The 15,892-nt window shown below is 59.8% G+C and overlaps 2 protein-coding genes across 7 annotated transcripts in view; one reads left to right on the top strand and one right to left on the bottom strand.

The window, feature by feature from the left end:
* Positions 1–2,052: 2,052 nt before the first annotated feature.
* TMEM187 (transmembrane protein 187) lies at positions 2,053–7,038 on the bottom strand. 2 transcript variants are annotated; one of them, XM_039219228.1, is made up of 3 exons: positions 6,797–7,038; positions 4,523–4,657; positions 2,053–3,228 (listed from the first exon to the last, which is right to left on the bottom strand). In XM_039219228.1, exon 3 carries the CDS (start codon positions 3,085–3,087, stop codon positions 2,287–2,289), a length of 801 nt encoding a protein of 266 aa, XP_039075159.1. In that variant the 5' UTR covers positions 3,088–3,228; positions 4,523–4,657; positions 6,797–7,038; the 3' UTR covers positions 2,053–2,286. The 2 variants fall into 2 exon arrangements, with proteins under 2 accessions (XP_039075159.1, XP_039075157.1); XM_039219226.1 differs by lacking the exon at positions 4,523–4,657.
* HCFC1 (host cell factor C1) overlaps positions 6,282–15,892 on the top strand; it is a 26,748-nt gene continuing 17,137 nt past the window's right edge. For 4 of the 5 annotated variants that reach the window (XM_039219224.1, XM_039219223.1, XM_039219222.1 and 1 more), the window contains exons 1-3: positions 7,783–8,975; positions 15,307–15,455; positions 15,590–15,750. In XM_039219224.1, the coding sequence (XP_039075155.1) occupies positions 8,783–8,975; positions 15,307–15,455; positions 15,590–15,750 (503 nt within the window). In that variant the 5' untranslated portion in view covers positions 7,783–8,782. Of the gene's footprint in view, positions 6,833–7,782; positions 8,976–15,306; positions 15,456–15,589; positions 15,751–15,892 lie in introns of those variants that run through there. The other variant, XM_039219225.1, reaches the window with a different exon arrangement.

The raw sequence follows: 15,892 nt of genomic DNA, 5'->3' as shown, positions 1-15,892 counted from the left end.
CTGCCTCCAGTCGCCCCCCTGCCCCCGAACCCAGGCGGCGGGCTGAGGAGCAGCCGGCTCCTGCCCTCTGGCTTTGCTTGGCTCAGCTGATTTAGCAAATAAAAAGACAAGATACCTAGTTAAATGTGAACTTAGGATAATGAAACGATTTTCTTCGTACAAGCGTGTCGTATTTGGGGCAGGCTGGGACCGAAACACCGTTCGTGCCGCCGCATGTCATCAGATAACCTTGGACAGAGACCAGCAGGAGAGAGGGGCTCGGGTTTCTGGAGGTCCCCACGCCCTCCCTTGTCCCTTTGCATGCAGCCCCCCAGGGCCCCGCGTGGGTGGCGTGCATAGCATAGTTCTCCGTGAAACCGTCCTGAATCACCCGAATCTGAGCCAGCCACCTGCTTCCTGTGGGGACCCAGCCTGACAGGAGTGGAATGGAAACCAGAAGGTTCTCAGGCTTACTTATTAAATAAGTATTGGTAAAAATGAAATGAAACAAAATGAAAAGTTACTGCTCAGAGGTGTGGGATGAACGCGGCTGTGCAAACCCCCTACACTTTTCTCCCCCCCCCCCCGTCGGTGACGGTAACAGCAGCTGAAAGGGCAACACTAAGAGGGCGGAAATAACTCAGATTCTAGGTGGAGGAACACGCCCCCCGCCCCCGCATAACACCCTGGTCCCCTCTCCCTCCACCCCCCCCATGTCTCAGCGAGCCCCCCAGGACGGAGGTCTTCCCCTGCTCCCTCCCACCCGCCTCTCTGAGGGAAGGGCGGCCGCCCCGGAGACACCCAGAGAGCCCCGTTCGTCTTAGGCACACAGAGCCTTTAAGACACCGTCACGGAACAGAGCTGTTTCCCCCGGCAAATGCCAGCCTCTTCCTCACCCACCGGCACGACCCCCACCCCCCCAGGCCCCAGACCCCGGGGCCAGGCCGCACCGGCTGCCCAGGCAGGAGGGCGGGGCTCGGCTGGCCGCCGCCAAGCGACGGCCCTCACGCGCAGCGTTCTCAGATGGTGGCCCGAGGGGTGCTCGGGTGGGACAGAGCATCCAGCACAGCACAGGGACCCAGTTTCCAAACTAGTCATCCACCTGTCAACCCACAGGCTCCGGGGAGGCGGGGGGACACTTGTGGGTGCATGTGAGCAGCCCGTCCTGCGATGCCATTTGGAAGGAACACAGTGGCCTCTTGAAGTCTCCCTTCACCTTTGTTTTTAAAGACCGGACGCCTGTCGGACGGCACGGTCTTCAAGGGGCCAAAGAGGACATTAACCCCGAGTGGCAGCCCTGGGCTCACTGCTTCAGATACTGTCAACTGCGTGAGAAGCATGGTGGGGGCTTTCAAGACGCCCATGCCAGGGCCCTGCCTGACATGTCATCAGGAGACTCTGGCTCCTGAGGGCCCAGGGCGACTCATGCCACGCCCTGGGTCTCTCCCGGGAAATAGACCCCGTGACCCTTCAGTGACCCGTGCTGCGGAGGACATGGGAGCCACACCCTGGCTCTGAGGGCAACGCTGCGCTGAGAATTCAACTTTTGACATCTGTGTTTCTTCATCTGGACGCGGCCCGCCTTGTCCCGCGAAGGGTCTGAGGTGACGTGGCTCCTTCCATGTGACCTGCTGTCAGCACAGCCATCGCTGATGTCACAGCCCGGCATGTATTCGACGTGACTCAGTCTCCCCGTCCGCAGCCCGCGGACAGCACCCGAGTCGGGAAGCTACCGTGGACAAGCATTTCCCTGCTGCGGTGAGCGTGCCGCACCTCTCACGCTCGTTTCCCCCACTGTTTTATTTTAAAGAATTTGAAAATACAGCAAAGTTGGGGCGCCTGGGTGGCTCAGTCGGTTAAGCGTCCGACTTTCGCTCAGGTCATGATCTCGCGGTTCGTGGGTTCGAGCCCCGCGCCGGGCTCTGTGCTGACTGCCAGCTCGGAGCCTGGAGCCCGTTTCAGTCTGTGACTCCCTCTCTCTCTCTGACCCTCCCCTGCTCAAGCTGTCTCTCTCTCTCTCTCTCTCTCTCTCCTAGAAATAAATAAAACATTTAAAAAAAAAAGAAAATACAGCAAAGTTACAAGAACAGGACAGTGAATCCCTGCATCCCCTGCACTTAGATGTTTGCTTTATCGCTTTGAGACTAAGTTGCAGACAGCGTGACATTTCACCCCTAAATAGTGAAGCCCGAAGCTGCAAAGGAAGGACGGCCCGCTGCGTGACACTCATATCTTATCACACGTGGCAGATTTCACACTGGCGACGCCACGGCCACCAGCCGTCGGAAGCGGCGTCTTTTCTGCGCTTTAATGCGTCTTCCTGGCACGAGGAGGTGTTTGCCGGGTGCTCAAGTCGGTCAGAAACAAGAAGGCACAGTGGAACTGGAGCACATCACACACTTTGGACCAGAAGTGGCCCGTGAGCCTCTGGAAGAGACGCCACTGTGCCAGCTGGTGGTCACACAGCTTGAGGACCACGAAGCCCGAGCAGGAAAGCACGCCCAGCGCCAGGTACCTTCCGGACGAGGGGCCACCGTGGCGCCTGTGGGCGTGCAGAGCCTGGCCCACGACGGCCGCGATGTGCACGCCCAGCGCCGCCTCGAAGCCGCGGGGGTGCAGCCGGGCCAGGCCATAACTGCCGAGGGAGAGGCACTCGATGGCCAGGAACAGGCAGGGCCGCCAACCCCTGTCCAGCGACAGGCACCAGGCTATGGGCCACGCAAAGATGGGCAAGGTGAGCCACTGGTCGAGCACGGCGGCGGGGTGCACCTGCGTGGCGATCCGCAGCCACTGCACCGGGCCGTAGACCAGGGCCATGGCGGCAAACACATCCTTGAGGTAGCGCGCCCTGCGCAGGGCCTCGGGGTGCCCCGGGCCGCTGGCCCGTCTCCGCAGCCAGTACGTGCCCAGGAGCACGTAGGCCACGTTAATGAGCGAGTTGAAGGGCATGGCAAGAAAGACGGGGAGGCTGGCTACCGGGGCTTCAGCGTAGTGTTCGTAGCCCACTTGAACGGAGACGCCGTCGAACACCCCTGCGCAGACGACGGCCATGCAGAGGCAGCTGGCCACAGCCACGTGGCACAGCGCCTGCGTGGACTCGGGCTGCATGCAGAACCGCGGGCACGACTCGCTGTTGGTTCAGAATTCACACACACAGCTTCCGCCAAGCAGCGCTCCTTGGCCTCCCAGCCGGGCCGGCGGCGGTCCTGCTGACGGGCCAGAAGGGGAAGGGCGCTCTGCCTGCTTCCTCTGTGGTTACAAAAAGAGGGTGGTTAGAAAGAAAACCACCCAGGAGGCGCCTGGGTGGCTCAGTCCGTTAAGTAACTGACTTCGGCTCAGGTCATGATCTCACTGTTCCTGAGTTCGAGTCCTGCGTCAGGCTCTGTGCTGACGGGGTGGAGCCTGTTAGGATTCTCTGTCTCTCCCTCTCTCTCTCTCCCATCCAAGTACTAACTAGGCCCGACCCTGCTTAGCTTCTGAGATCAGATGAGATCGGGCGCGTCACGGTGGTATGGCTGCAGACTCCCACTCTCTCTCTCTGCCCCTCCTCTGCTCACTCGCATTCTCTTTCTCTCAAAAAATAAACTTTTAAAAAGATAAAAAAATAAAAGAAGGAAAGAAGACCATCCAAAATAGAGTCTCCATTCTCCCAACTCTCAGCTTCAGGACCCACCAAGAAGAAAAAACCAGAAATAAAAGGGAAGCGATACCCACAGTATGTGCACCTTCTTACTCATGGCTTGTAGAATCATCTAGATCACCTAGAATCATCTCTCCCCTGGAGGTTTCATGCCTTTCTCTCCTGACGCCCACGTGCTTCGTCTTTCATCTGTGTACCGTGAAACCCAGCTCACTGCCATACTTCCCTTAGAGCCGCTGCATTTAGAGACTTCAACCTTTCCTGGCACTGTTGCTACCATTCAGAAAGGACTTCCCTGCCTCAGTGGTATCATAAGTGAAGTTTCCAGCCAGCCCCAGGCCCTTTTAACCAAATACCCAGTTTGACACCGTTCACTGTGGTCCAAGTTCTGGAACCAAGCAAGGGGTGGGGCGGTGCTGGAGGAGGGGGAGGAGGAGGGGAGGGGGCAGGACAACAGGAGGGGGTTAAGGGAGGGAGGAGGGGCAGGGGGCAGGAGAAGGCGGGGAAGGAGGGGGGAGAGGACGACAGGGGCGGGATGAGCATCTGGAGCATCTGCTGGCTCTCCTGCCCTGCCCCCAAGCGCCACATCATCCCGAATCCCTTTCTTCCCTCGGCCCACGATAAACCTTCCATTTCCTGCAGTCAGAGAAGCAGAGAGTGTAAAATGAACATGCAGTTATCATGACTGTCAACTGCTTTGGGGCCAGCTGCACTGGGAGCTGGCCCAGTGGCCTGGAAGCGTATTACCACGAAACAGAGAAAAGGTTCAGCGCTCTGAAAATGACTCAAAGCCAAAACGGCAGGCAGGTGGGGAAGAGAGAGACTGTGTTCAAACCCTGGCTCCCCCAACCTGCTAACTCTGTGACCTTGGGCCTTCACTGGTCTGGGCCTCAGTTTGCATACGTGCAGAATGGTGGTGCTGCCAGTACCTCCCCGCACAGTCCTCGTGTGGATTAAATAAGTTCTTACGGGTGGAGACCACTCAGCCCCGTTTATCTTCGAGGCACAGCGTCCACCTCCCCTCCTGCAATTTAGGCCCTGAAAGGGCAGAGCAGGGTCTGATTCTCCGCTCTCCCTCCCAAGCTCTGTCAATACCTGCTCAATTTCAGCTCGATGCAATTCAAGCACAGAGCCAGCACCTCCCTGTCCTTCCTTACGCTTTTGCCCATTGGCACATTACCATTTCGCTTTTCACGCGGCCCTGGGCAGCCACCTGTATTTTCTAGGGACGCTGCTGCTGGGCTTTCCTGCTCCCGTCCTGCCTTGGGGGCCCATCATTAAGGAGGACCACGGGGCCAGCACTTCCCCCAGTGAACTAAAGCCCTCATCCTGACTCTGCAACTGCTCATTGACCGTGAGCTGCCATCTCGGCTTGTGGCCCTGTCCCACACCTGTCCCAACTCTTTGTCTAAGTGCTTCCCAGTCCAGGAGGCCACGTCTGCCCCCGGGGTCCCATTTCCATGCTGGCCACTGCTAACGTGGTCCGCGTACAACTGCCCCCAGCGTGTTCCCCAAGCACCCCTAGAGTGGACTGTGCCAGTCTGGCTTAAAGCCGTCGGGGGCTGGCTCTCCACTCCATGTGCACTCTCATCCCAGTCTCTCGGCTGTAGGTCCAAGTGCCGTCCCCCTGGAGTCTGGAGAGTTCCGCAGGCCCAGTCTGTCCTGCCTGGAATGAGACTCTGCAGGCCTCACTCCCTCCTGCCTCAGGTCTGCTGACACTTTCCACTTGGCTGCCATTCTCCTGCAGCGGCCTCCCCGCCCGGCTGCTTGACTCCAGCTGGGACACCTCGCCTGCACCCGTCTGGGGCCTGGCTCTGCGGCACGAAGTGCCAGGCCTTTGGGACCTGCGCTAGCCTGACCCTCCTGTCTGCCAGCAAGCATGGGTGAGACCAGGGCACGGGAGCCACACATGGCCAGCCTGATAGAGAAGGAGGTCCAGGAAGGGTGGGGACAGTGACTCCTCTCTCTGGCTCCTGGGCAGAGTCCACCTGAGCCCTTGTGCAAGCTGAAAGTGACATGTCGTCCAACCAATTTCCCGAGTCCACCAAGGAGACCAGGCTGGGTAGTTTATGGCCTAGCTCCTCCGTACACTTGAACTGCCATGACCCTTGATACAGGGCACTCAAAATTCTTCACGGATTCCCCCAGCACCTGGCACACGAAGGTCAAAGGCATTGGCCCGCGTTCTGGAGTCTTTTGGAAAAGTTCTGCAAAGCATGACAATATCCTGGCTAAGGGGCTAACACATGTTCCTTAGACTCTCCTGTCACCTCTCACAGTGCTGCCTTCTTTCCTGTAGCACTTATGACAACTGCTTGTTGTGTCCCTGACTATCCCGACCACCCTTGCTGCCCTGCTGCCGATGAGGGGGTGCCAGCTTGAGGGCTGTAACATGGGACATCCCTGGCGGGTGAGGTCACTCTGGGACACCTGGATACCCAAGAAGGCTGGAGCGACCCCAGTGATTCCTGAACTCCAGGGAGAGAACTGCTGACCTCAGAGAAGGCCCTCGGAAGCCGGCAGCTCGCCTTCCTTATTTTACAGGGACGGACTCAGGGCCATAGAGGGGAGGTGAATGCCCAAGGTCATTTAGGGCAGTTAGCGGCACACCCATATGTAGGGGAGGACTCTTGTCCTCGGGCTGCCACAGGTCTCTGTGGCCTTTCTCAAATACTTCCAAATACATAGAAACAGAATGACAACACAAATTTAGCAAGTTGAAAGGTGGTATGAAAATATTTTTGAAAATGTGTGATATGGTAATATATGTGCTTCTTTACTAGGAAGCTAAATGACAGGACGTACGGGCAGGTCTTGTACTTGAGTTAATTTCAAGATAACTACAACAAAAGCTAAGTGATCTGAAATGTCACTTCCATTGGCGACCAAGACACCAGGCTAACACTCTGTGTGTGCTCTGTAGCCTACATGCGCAATTGCGGGAAACGCCAAATTTCAACTAGGGGTTGGTGAAAATAAAGACGAAATAACGCGGAGAGAAAGTGGAAAAATCCTCTGTTGTAGCCTCAAGCTCTCAGACACCAGCGCAGGGCCCCTGCACTACGGCCTGGGTCTGGCAGTGCACAGGACCGTATGGCGACGGGTCGGCCTCCTGCAAGATTTGGCACATGGGGGCGATGCCAGTACCCACCCCTTAAGATTGCTGCGAGAACTTACAGTATTGGCGCGAAAAGGCCAGCGATCACCATCCGGGTATTTGCCTCTCTATCTTTGCTGGGGAAAATTCAAATCTCGGGAAAGGGCGGACCCGAAAAGCGGCCCTGCGCCTGCGCGCGGGGCGGGGCGCCGGGCTCTGGGAAGCAGGCGGAGCGGGGTGACGCGGGGTGACGCGAGGTGACGCGAGGCGACACGGAGCTCTCCCGTGCCCGCCCGCTCGGTTCGGGTACCGCCGGCTTGGCTGCCCGCCCTGCAGCCGGCGGGGCGGGGGACGGGGAGCGGCCTCGGGCGCGCGGCCGGTCTCCTTTCCTTAGAGCGCGGGCGGCGCTCGGGGGCGGGGCCGGCGAGCCTGGGAGCCGGCTGCGTCACCGCCCCCTCGCCCCGCCTCCGACCCCCCCCCCACCCGCGGCGCGTCTTGGGCCGCTTCTCCCACGGCCGCTGGGTGTGGGGAGCGGAGACATGTCCACTTTCTGGCCCGGGCTGCAGCTCTAATGTCTCTCGTCAGCTTTTCCCAGCAGCCTATGCCCTGTCCCCACTGCTGGATAAAGGCAACTCCTCGGGCGTGTGTTCCCTAAGCGACCCGGGGGAATGTTCCCAAGGGGGGCGGGGCTGAGCTCGCTTGAGGCATCCTCATCCGGGCATTCACCAGATGTCTCAACCGCCATCTTTGTTTTGTGCTGAAAGTCGCTCTTGACGCCCGTGGACGGCCGGGCGAAGGGAAGTGGCAAGATGGCGGCTCCCAGGGCGGAGGCGTGAGGGCGCAATGGGGGGGGAAGGGGTGGGCCGCGGGGCTGGGCGCGCCTGCGCCTGACCCGAGAGCGGCCTGAGCCCTAGCTAAGCGCGCGGTGGACCTGGGCCTTCGCCGCGGGGCAGCGCGGGGGTCCTTTAAGAGGGCTTGGCTCCGAGAAGCCGTGCGAGGGCGGGGGGGGGGGGCGAACAGTGACGTCGCCTGACTCCGCCCCCTCGCCCGACCGCCGCTGCCGCCATGTTTAGTTGTTACTTCTTCACACAAGATGGCGGCTCCCAGGGAGGAGGCATGAGCGCCCTGCCGTTACCGCTCCTCCTGCCGTACAGTTGCCACTCCGGGGCCTAACTCTGGCTCTTTGGGGCGGCTCCTGTGGGAAGGAGCCATAAAGAGGGAAGCGAGGATCGGACGCTGCCTTGCGTTTGGTTTGCAGTGGAAGAACTGACTCAGGAGGAAGAGAATAGGGGGGAAGGGGGAGTTAGTCTCAAGATGGCGGCTCCCAGGGCGGCAGGCGCAGCCTGAGCAGCAGAGGCGGACTCAGGGGAGAGGTTCGAGACTTCACGAGCTGTACGGCGCGAGTCTCGGACCAGCCCCCGAGACTTCGAGTTCGTTCCACTGGCCTCCGGCGTGCCTCTGTCCTTTACGAGTGTCGAGGCTGTTTCGGGAGCAGCGGCTGCACTAAGCGCTGGGCGGGGAAGCGGGACGGTCTCAAGATGGCGGCTCCCACAATTGTGGTGTGAGCGCCGGCGGGGCTGGGACAACCGCGGCGCTTGTGGCTCCTTTCCACCCGCCCCGGAAGCCGGCCAGTACAGGGGACTTGGGGGGTGTGGGAACCGGGCCGGGGCTCCGCCATTTCCGGCGGGGGAGGGCTACGACTGAGGAAGGGAGGAGAGAGAGGCGGCTCAAGATGGCGGCTCCCAGGGCCTCCCGCCCGAGCTTGTAAGCGGGAGCGCCCGGGCGAGTAGTCAGGGCGGCGGGACTCGGCGGCCTCCAGCTTCTCGGGGCTAGGCGCTCGAAAGTTTCGGGAGGCTCTTGAAGAGACGGGGTGAGCTAGAAGAAGGGGAAGAGCCGAAGGAAAGGAGGGTAGTTAAGATGGCGGCCTCCATGGAGCCGTCCACCGCTGTGTGAGGAACCGCTTCTCTGTGAGAGCTACCTTAGACGAAAGGGGGTGTGTGTGAGAGGAATTGGGGGGCTCCCTTCCCGCTTGGTGACTTCTACCCACCGCGGCCTTTCCCGTAACTATGGCTTCGGCCGTGTCGCCCGCCAACTCTCCAGCGGTGCTCCTGCAGCCCCGCTGGAAGCGAGTGGTGGGCTGGTCGGGTCCGGTACCCCGGCCCCGCCACGGCCACCGAGCCGTGGCCATCAAGGAACTCATCGTGGTGTTTGGCGGCGGCAACGAGGGGATAGTGGACGAACTGCACGTGTACAACACGGGTGAGTGCAAAGCCCGCTGGGTCCTGGGATCTTTCTCTCCCTCCCTCCCTCCCTCCCTCCCTCCATCTCCTCCCTCTCCCTCTTCCATCCCTCCCCTCCTCCTCCTCCTCTCCCTTTATCCCTCCTCCTCTCCCCCTCCGTCCCCTCCTTTCTCTTCCCCTTCCCTCCTGCCTCTTCACCCTCCTCCCGTTCCTCTCTCTCTCCCCGCACTGATCTCTCTCTGTTCCGAGACCCTTCGGTCAGCCCCGCTTCTGTGCTTTTTCCTGCTCTCTCCTGGTTCTTCCTCTGCCCGCCCCCTCCTGTGTTTGATGGGTGCTTTTCATTATCCGAGAGAATCCAGTCCGGTTGGTGAGGGGGCGGGGGCGTCGCCGGCGTTGACTCGAGACAGACACCGTTACCCCGCCGGGCGGGCGGGCGGGCTGGCGGATGCGTCCCTTTGGCGCAGGCAGAGTCCCACCCCCTTCCTCCCTCCTCCTGCGCCTGCTCAGCTCTTCATCTTTGATGCTTTTTCGGGAGAAATGACAGTTTCTAGATTACGGATTAGGGGCAGAGTTGAGCCCCCTAATCTCGACCTGGGAGGTTGTGTGCCCTGCTGGGTAACCGTCCCAGGGTTTGCGCACCAGCCTTGGGCACCCACAGATAGGGCGGCGTTGCTGCCTCCCCCTTTTTGCCATTTGCGGTGTTTTCTCTAAATTGTTTCTTTACTTGGTCTGGGGCCCTCCAGTGTAGGAGGTGAATTCCAGTGGTCCCATAGTGGGGTGGGTGGGCCCTCGCCTCTTTCTGTGAGGCCGAGGTTACCGTGCCCACGTTTGTACCTTCCCCAATCGCAGGGCGCTGGTAAGTGGGAGGAACGAGATTCCTTGGGTCACACAGAAAGCTGCGGCGTGCGCCCCTTGCCCGGCGTCCTTGCCAGGTCCCACGCTTGGCGCAGCCTCCTGCAGCCTCTTGCCCGTGGCGGCCCCTTGGCCCGGTTTGCACACCGAGCTGCTGCCTGTTGAAGGGCGGTTGGCTCACGTCGCCTCGCCTTGCTCAGAAGGAGGGGCTAGGCGTTCTCCCTGAGGCTAGTGGGCCTGCTGTGCACTGCGTTCTGGAGGAGAGCTGGAGAGAGCCTAAGTGCGGGGGGGGGGGGGGGGGGGGGGGGGGGGGGGGGGGGGGGGGGGGGGGGGGGGGGGGGGGAGCACAGGCTGGCTGCGCCCTGCACACCCACACACCTGTCAGTGGTCTCTCAGGAAGTCCCCCTCTGCGGCAGGGGGATGCGTTCGGGTTGGTGGTGGCCGGGAGCTGTTTTCCAGCTCTTTTCCCAGGCATCACATCTAGCAGACTCCGTTTGCTCCAGCTCCATCCTTTCCTGGGGCTCTGGCAATACCAGCTCCTTGAGTCTGGGCCCCGCCTCCCACCTGTGAGGGTGCTATGGGGTTGGGAGCTGGCGCCCAAGGGAGAGAGTGGTCAGAGCGGTGAGGGCTGGGTGCTCTCCTCCCCCTCCCCGGAGGCAGAGAGTGCAGTTTTCTCCGCACCCTGCAAGCTGGGCGCCCCTACCGAGTTGACTCTGAAAGGCTGGTGGGTTGCTGGTGACCCTTTGCATTCCGGTCCTCGGCACCTGTTGCCTCCAGCGAGGCTGGGCTGGTTGGCGGTGCTCCCTGCCGGCGTAGACAGCTGCGGTGGCTGCAGTTAGCCTGGTAAGGTGAGGCTGAGGGGCAGGGCTGTTTTCAGAGAGGCCGTCGCCCTCAGCAGAACCTTCTAAACTCCGTGCACTGTCTTATTCTCACAAGGCCCAGAGCAGGCTCCTTAACAGGGAGATCCAATTTTAGAAAGTAGGGCAGGGGCCTAATTACCATCAGCTCTAAAGTCCACTGCTTCCAGGGGCTTCTGCATATTCATTAGTTTATGAAAATGGACCGGCCACTTTGGCATGAATTCATTCCCCATCTGCGAGCCCGTCTCGTGTAGTAGATGGTGGTTTACTTCCCGAAGGGCCGCGGCCCTCCGTTCACACCGTTAGCAGTTTGGAAGCTGCCCGTATTGACTCCTTAAGCAATTTCTCAGGAGAGCCACCAGCAGAGCCGACTCCCCGCTTCGCACCGAGCGTTGTACATTATCTGAAGGCGGCAGGAACTTGTCCGCTGTCTGTCCGGGGGTTCTGGTAGCTGCAGGGCCCGTGCGCTCCCCTCGGGCCAGATGGGGCTTGGTGTTGCCCTCCTGCCGCCTGGCGGCCCGGCTGCCCTTCCGCTTGCCTTTCCACTTGCTGTCGTTTCGTTTTAGGGCAGGGCAGGGCCTCCCCGCGCCTCTTCTCTCACCCTGTTCCTTCTGGGCCATGAGAGACCCATTCCCTGTTGCTAAGATCAGTGGCTCCAGGGGGCGCATTTGGGGCGCTCGTGAGCACCTCGCTGTCTTGGTTAGCCCGGTGATCTGGGGGTGACGGGCCGGAGGCCAGCAGGGTGTGAGTAAGAAAGCGTGTCCTTCCTCTTCGGCGGCGGTTACCACGGCGGCCGTAGGAGACTTGACTGGCCTTTGGGAGTTCTTAGGCTGGCTACTGCCCTTGGCCTTGGGGAATTTTACCTCAGCCCAGCCAAGCAGATTATGGAGAGGACCTGGCACGGAGGGGAGGCTGTGGCCGGGCACCAAATCAGCTGCCCAAGGCTGGTCTGCCTCAGTGGTTCTTTAATGTCCAGTGACTGTTACAGCTGGAAGGAGCCTTGGAAAAACATCTAATGGAACTTCCTTGTTTTTTGCACACGAGGAAATTGGGGTCTGAGAGGGGAAGTGACAGGTCTAGGGTCACCCTGCCAGCTGGTGGTAGGGTCACGTGGGAGTGCCTGGAGTACAGCTCTTCCTGGATGCAGTTGGGCTGTCTCTTCCTTCAGTTAACAGGCGCAGGCTGCCACCTCGGAAACGCCTCCCCGTTCTCCGTCCCTGTAGCTAATCAGTCACTAAGTTGAGCTGCTCTCAGATCCGTTCTCCTCCGTTCCGGGACCTCTCCTCTTCTCACTTGGCTTTTGCAGTCACTTCCTGATTGGCCCTCTTGGTTTCATTTGTCAGGAAATCCTGTTCACCCTTCAAGGCCTGGCTCCAAAGTCACTTTTTCTAAGAAGCCCCCTCTGCCCCCCCCTCCCCCCGCCGCCGCCGCCGCTTTCCCCATCGTGGGGGGAGGGCGTGGCAGCTCTCCTGCCAGGTTGGGAGTTGGAGGATGGGAGCAGTCTACCCCCTGCCTCCCCGCACTTGGCGTTGGGTCTGCCACACAGGAAGCGCTCGGGCATGACCGAACAACGCACAGAAAGGCCACCAGCGGGCCGTCTCCCCAGCTGTGTGGGTGCGGGTCTCTAGGGCACGATGCGTGGAGCCTGACAGGTTGGCGGGAGCAAGTACAGATGGATTCGGCAAGGGTGGCAAGGGGTGGGGGCAGCTGGTAAAACACAGAAGCTGCGGTTTCAGGCTTGCTGAGGACAGAGAAGGCGGAGTCACGTTTCTGGTCATGACGCGTCCTGTGTGCAGGTGGCCGCCTCTTCTCAGACCACCCTCCCAGCTGTGAGCTTTGACAAGCCCGAGCGAGAATGAGGGGTCCCCCTAGATGCGCCACAGACAACGTGACTAAGGGGCAACTGGGAGCAGCTGGTGTGTTCCAGGCAGCGGCCGAGCCACCTCGAGCACCGCCGCTGTGGCTTCGTACCAGAAAGTGCCCGACAGACTGCTCTTGACAGGGGTGTGGGGGCCCACTGCCCTGTGTTCTAGGACAAGATCAGCTTCTCCTGAATGAGGGTGCCCCGGGTCATTTCCAGCCTGGCCAGCTACGTCAGTGATGAGAGCGGGCTGGGAAAGCCACGGGTCGGGCCTGTTTGCCGGGTAGCTTTGTGCCGGCCCTGACCGCTGGCCACGTGGGGGCCCGTGGCTGTGGCTGCAGCCAAGAGGCTGCTCAGCTGAGTGAGGACAGCCGACGCCTCCCTGTACGTGGGGCTCGTGGTGGGCACCTAGCGGTCGCTTTTAAGCTGGTGACAAGGTTCGTGTCCATGTCTGTTTTGCTCTGTGCCCTCAGGTAAGTCGCTTCCCCTCTTGGGTTCCGTTCCTTTATCAATTGAGGGAGCTTGGCCTAGGCGGTCTCCCAAGTTTCTTTCAGCTTTTTATCCTGGTAAGTTGGGTGAAACTCCGTCTCTTCCAATTTGTGCATGGGTGGTTTGCCTCGGCACGGAAAGCTGCTGCTTTTCTTGGTTCGTTTTTGCACCAGGAATAACAATGAGGCAGTGAGCTGGGACCTGGGGTCTGGGCGCACGCGTGTGTGGCAGGCGGCGCGACACCACACCTGCACCCGGAAAATGGCAGAGAGGAGGGAGGAGAGGAGGGGGTGTTGCTGGGTGGCCTGGAGTCCCAGTGACCCCACCGACCCGTTGGGGTCGGTGAGGGGGGGTGGTCAACAGCCTGTTCCAGAGCAATCTGTAGAGTTGGGTAGCCGAGAGCGACGGGAACGCTCGCCGCCCCCCCCCCCGCCCCGGGCAGGGCTGTCCTTGTCTTGGGGGTACGGGTGTGATTTTACATGAAGGCAGACGGGCCTCTTGGCCGGTGCGCACGTGAGGCCTTGGGGTGCCGACAAAGGCCTTGTTACCTAGTGCGCTGGAAGCATGTGTCAGTGCCCAAGTGTGCGCCCGTGTGGAGAGGCTGAGAAGTGGTGGAGCAGCCGGGGCCTCCCGAGGCTGTCCCCGTGGGACTCTCCTGACCCTCATTTGGACTCCAGGGCAGCCCCTTTCAGGCTCCGGTGCCTCGGTCTCAAGTCACTCACGTCTGACCAATACCAGTTTAGGGGCACGGAATCAGATTTGCAGCTGGCACCCAGTTTGAGGTTTTTGGAGAGAACGTGGCATGTCGTTTAGTGACAGTCCTTTAAATAATGTGTAGTGAGGAGCACCTGGGTGGTTCAGTCGGTTAAGCGTCCGACTTCGGCTCAGGTCATGATCTCACGGTTCGTGGGTTCGAGCCCCACGTCGGGCTCTGTGCTGACAGCTCAGAGCCTGGAGCTGCTTCAGATTCTTTGTCTCCCTCTCTCTCTCTGCCCCTCCCCTGCTCACGCTGCCTCTCTCTCTCAGAAAGAAATGAAAAAAAAATAAAATTAAAAAAAAAAGTTCTTTAATAAGTAAATAAAGTGTAGTGAGAAGGACCCCTCAAAAAGAGGAGGATGTGTGCCCCGTGGCTCTTCTGGGAGGCCCTGGCATGGCAAGTGTCGGGGAGCTGAACACAGGACATGAGCATGAAGTGAGGGGAGGAGCTGGGTGCTGGGTGGGAAAGGGTGGGCTTCTCGTCACCCTCTTCCTTGCTGGTGGCTTCCCCACCCCACCCCTAGTTAAAGGGCATGGGTTTGGGGGAACCCTCTGCCGCCATCAGAGGCTTGTGGAGGCTGCCTCAAAAGCTGATGCTACTGCCACCACTTCTGGGTTTCAGGAATGTTCTAGATCGGTGTGGGTGTGACATGAGGGGAGGGGTGGTGTGGAGCATCACCTAGGAGACGCCAACTGAGATGGAGTCTTGCCCTCCCGGGCTCTCCTCAGCCAGCAGGCTGGACTGCCGGAATTGGCCTCCCTCACCTGCCCGCCCCCTGCCGCCAGCACCCGCAGGGAGGGGGGGAGCACTGGCTGGTCATGGTCACTCTTTGAACCACTTGGAGGTGCAGTCCTGTGCCCCTGGGAAGAGGTGCAAGGGGCCACTGAGAGGGTATTTTGGGTGTTAGATAGACCTTTCTTTACAACGATCCACTGAGCAGTCAGGGAAGGAAGTCAGGGCCTACATTTCCAGAAGCTAGTGAATTATCTTGGCTAGTGACTTCCTGCTTCTTAAGATGACCTTGAGGGACGCCTGGGTGGCTCAGTCGGTTAAGCGTCCGACTTCGGCTCAGGTCATGATCTCATGGTTCGTGGGTTCGAGCCCCACGTCGGGCTCTGTGCTGACAGCTCAGAGCCTGGAGCCTGCTTCAGATTCTGTGTCTCCCTCTCTCTCTGCCCCTCCCGTGCTCACACTGTCTCTCTCTGTCTCTCTCTCTTTCTCTCAGAAATCAATAAAAAACATTAATAAAAAGTTTTTTTAAAAAAAGATGACCTTGATGAGAAGACAGGTGGTTGCAGGCTGTTGTAAGGTGGCTTCTGAGGCAGAGGACTTAGAAGATGGCTTGGATAGAGGGCTGGCGCTGGATACTCAAACAGGAAGGTTCCGCACCCTTGGAGGAGGCACTGTCTTGGCTCCTCCTTTCTCAGACCGTGTTTCGCAGCCTGCTGGATTTGGGGAGTGAGAGGAGTGAGGGCTCTGGGTCTTAGGAGTCCCCGAGGTATTCTGACTTCTGCTTCCTTTTGTTCCCCAGCGACTAACCAGTGGTTCATCCCAGCCGTGAGAGGGGACATCCCCCCTGGGTGTGCAGCGTATGGCTTCGTGTGTGACGGCACTCGCCTGCTGGTGTTTGGTGGGATGGTGGAGTATGGGAAATACAGCAACGACCTCTATGAGCTCCAGGTAACAGCCCTCAGCTCCCCGTGAGCGGGGGAAGGGGAGGCCACCGGGACCCTTCCTGCCACAGCCCCGTGCTTCCCGGGCCCTGATGGTGGCTGGGTCACTCCCGATGAAATCCCCGAGTCTTGATTTTGCAGGCAAGCCGGTGGGAATGGAAGAGACTCAAAGCAAAGACGCCCAAAAATGGACCCCCTCCGTGTCCTCGGCTCGGGCACAGCTTCTCCCTTGTGGGCAACAAATGCTACCTGTTTGGGGGTCTGGCTAACGATAGCGAGGACCCTAAGAACAACATTCCTAGGTGAGGCTTTGTCCTTTCCGTGTGGAATCCTGTGCGGGTGGGCATGCTTCACCAATGCCAGCCAACCTCACCGTGCCATGTTCCTTCCTTCTGTGAAATGAGAGGATGATGCTGGATGCCCTCAAAGGAGCTTTCTGGGCTC

Source organism: Hyaena hyaena, unplaced genomic scaffold, assembly GCF_003009895.1.
Source record: "Hyaena hyaena isolate Hyena2069 unplaced genomic scaffold, ASM300989v1 scaffold_808, whole genome shotgun sequence".
NCBI lineage: Eukaryota > Metazoa > Chordata > Mammalia > Carnivora > Hyaenidae > Hyaena > Hyaena hyaena.
Note: the sequence above shows the minus strand (reverse complement) of the source record. Positions and strands in the feature narration are given on the sequence as shown.

Excerpts from the sequence above, each read along its gene's own strand:
- TMEM187 (XM_039219228.1), bottom strand. The coding sequence starts at position 3,087 with ATGCAGCCCGAGTCCACGCAGGCGCTGTGCCACGTGGCTGTGGCCAGC.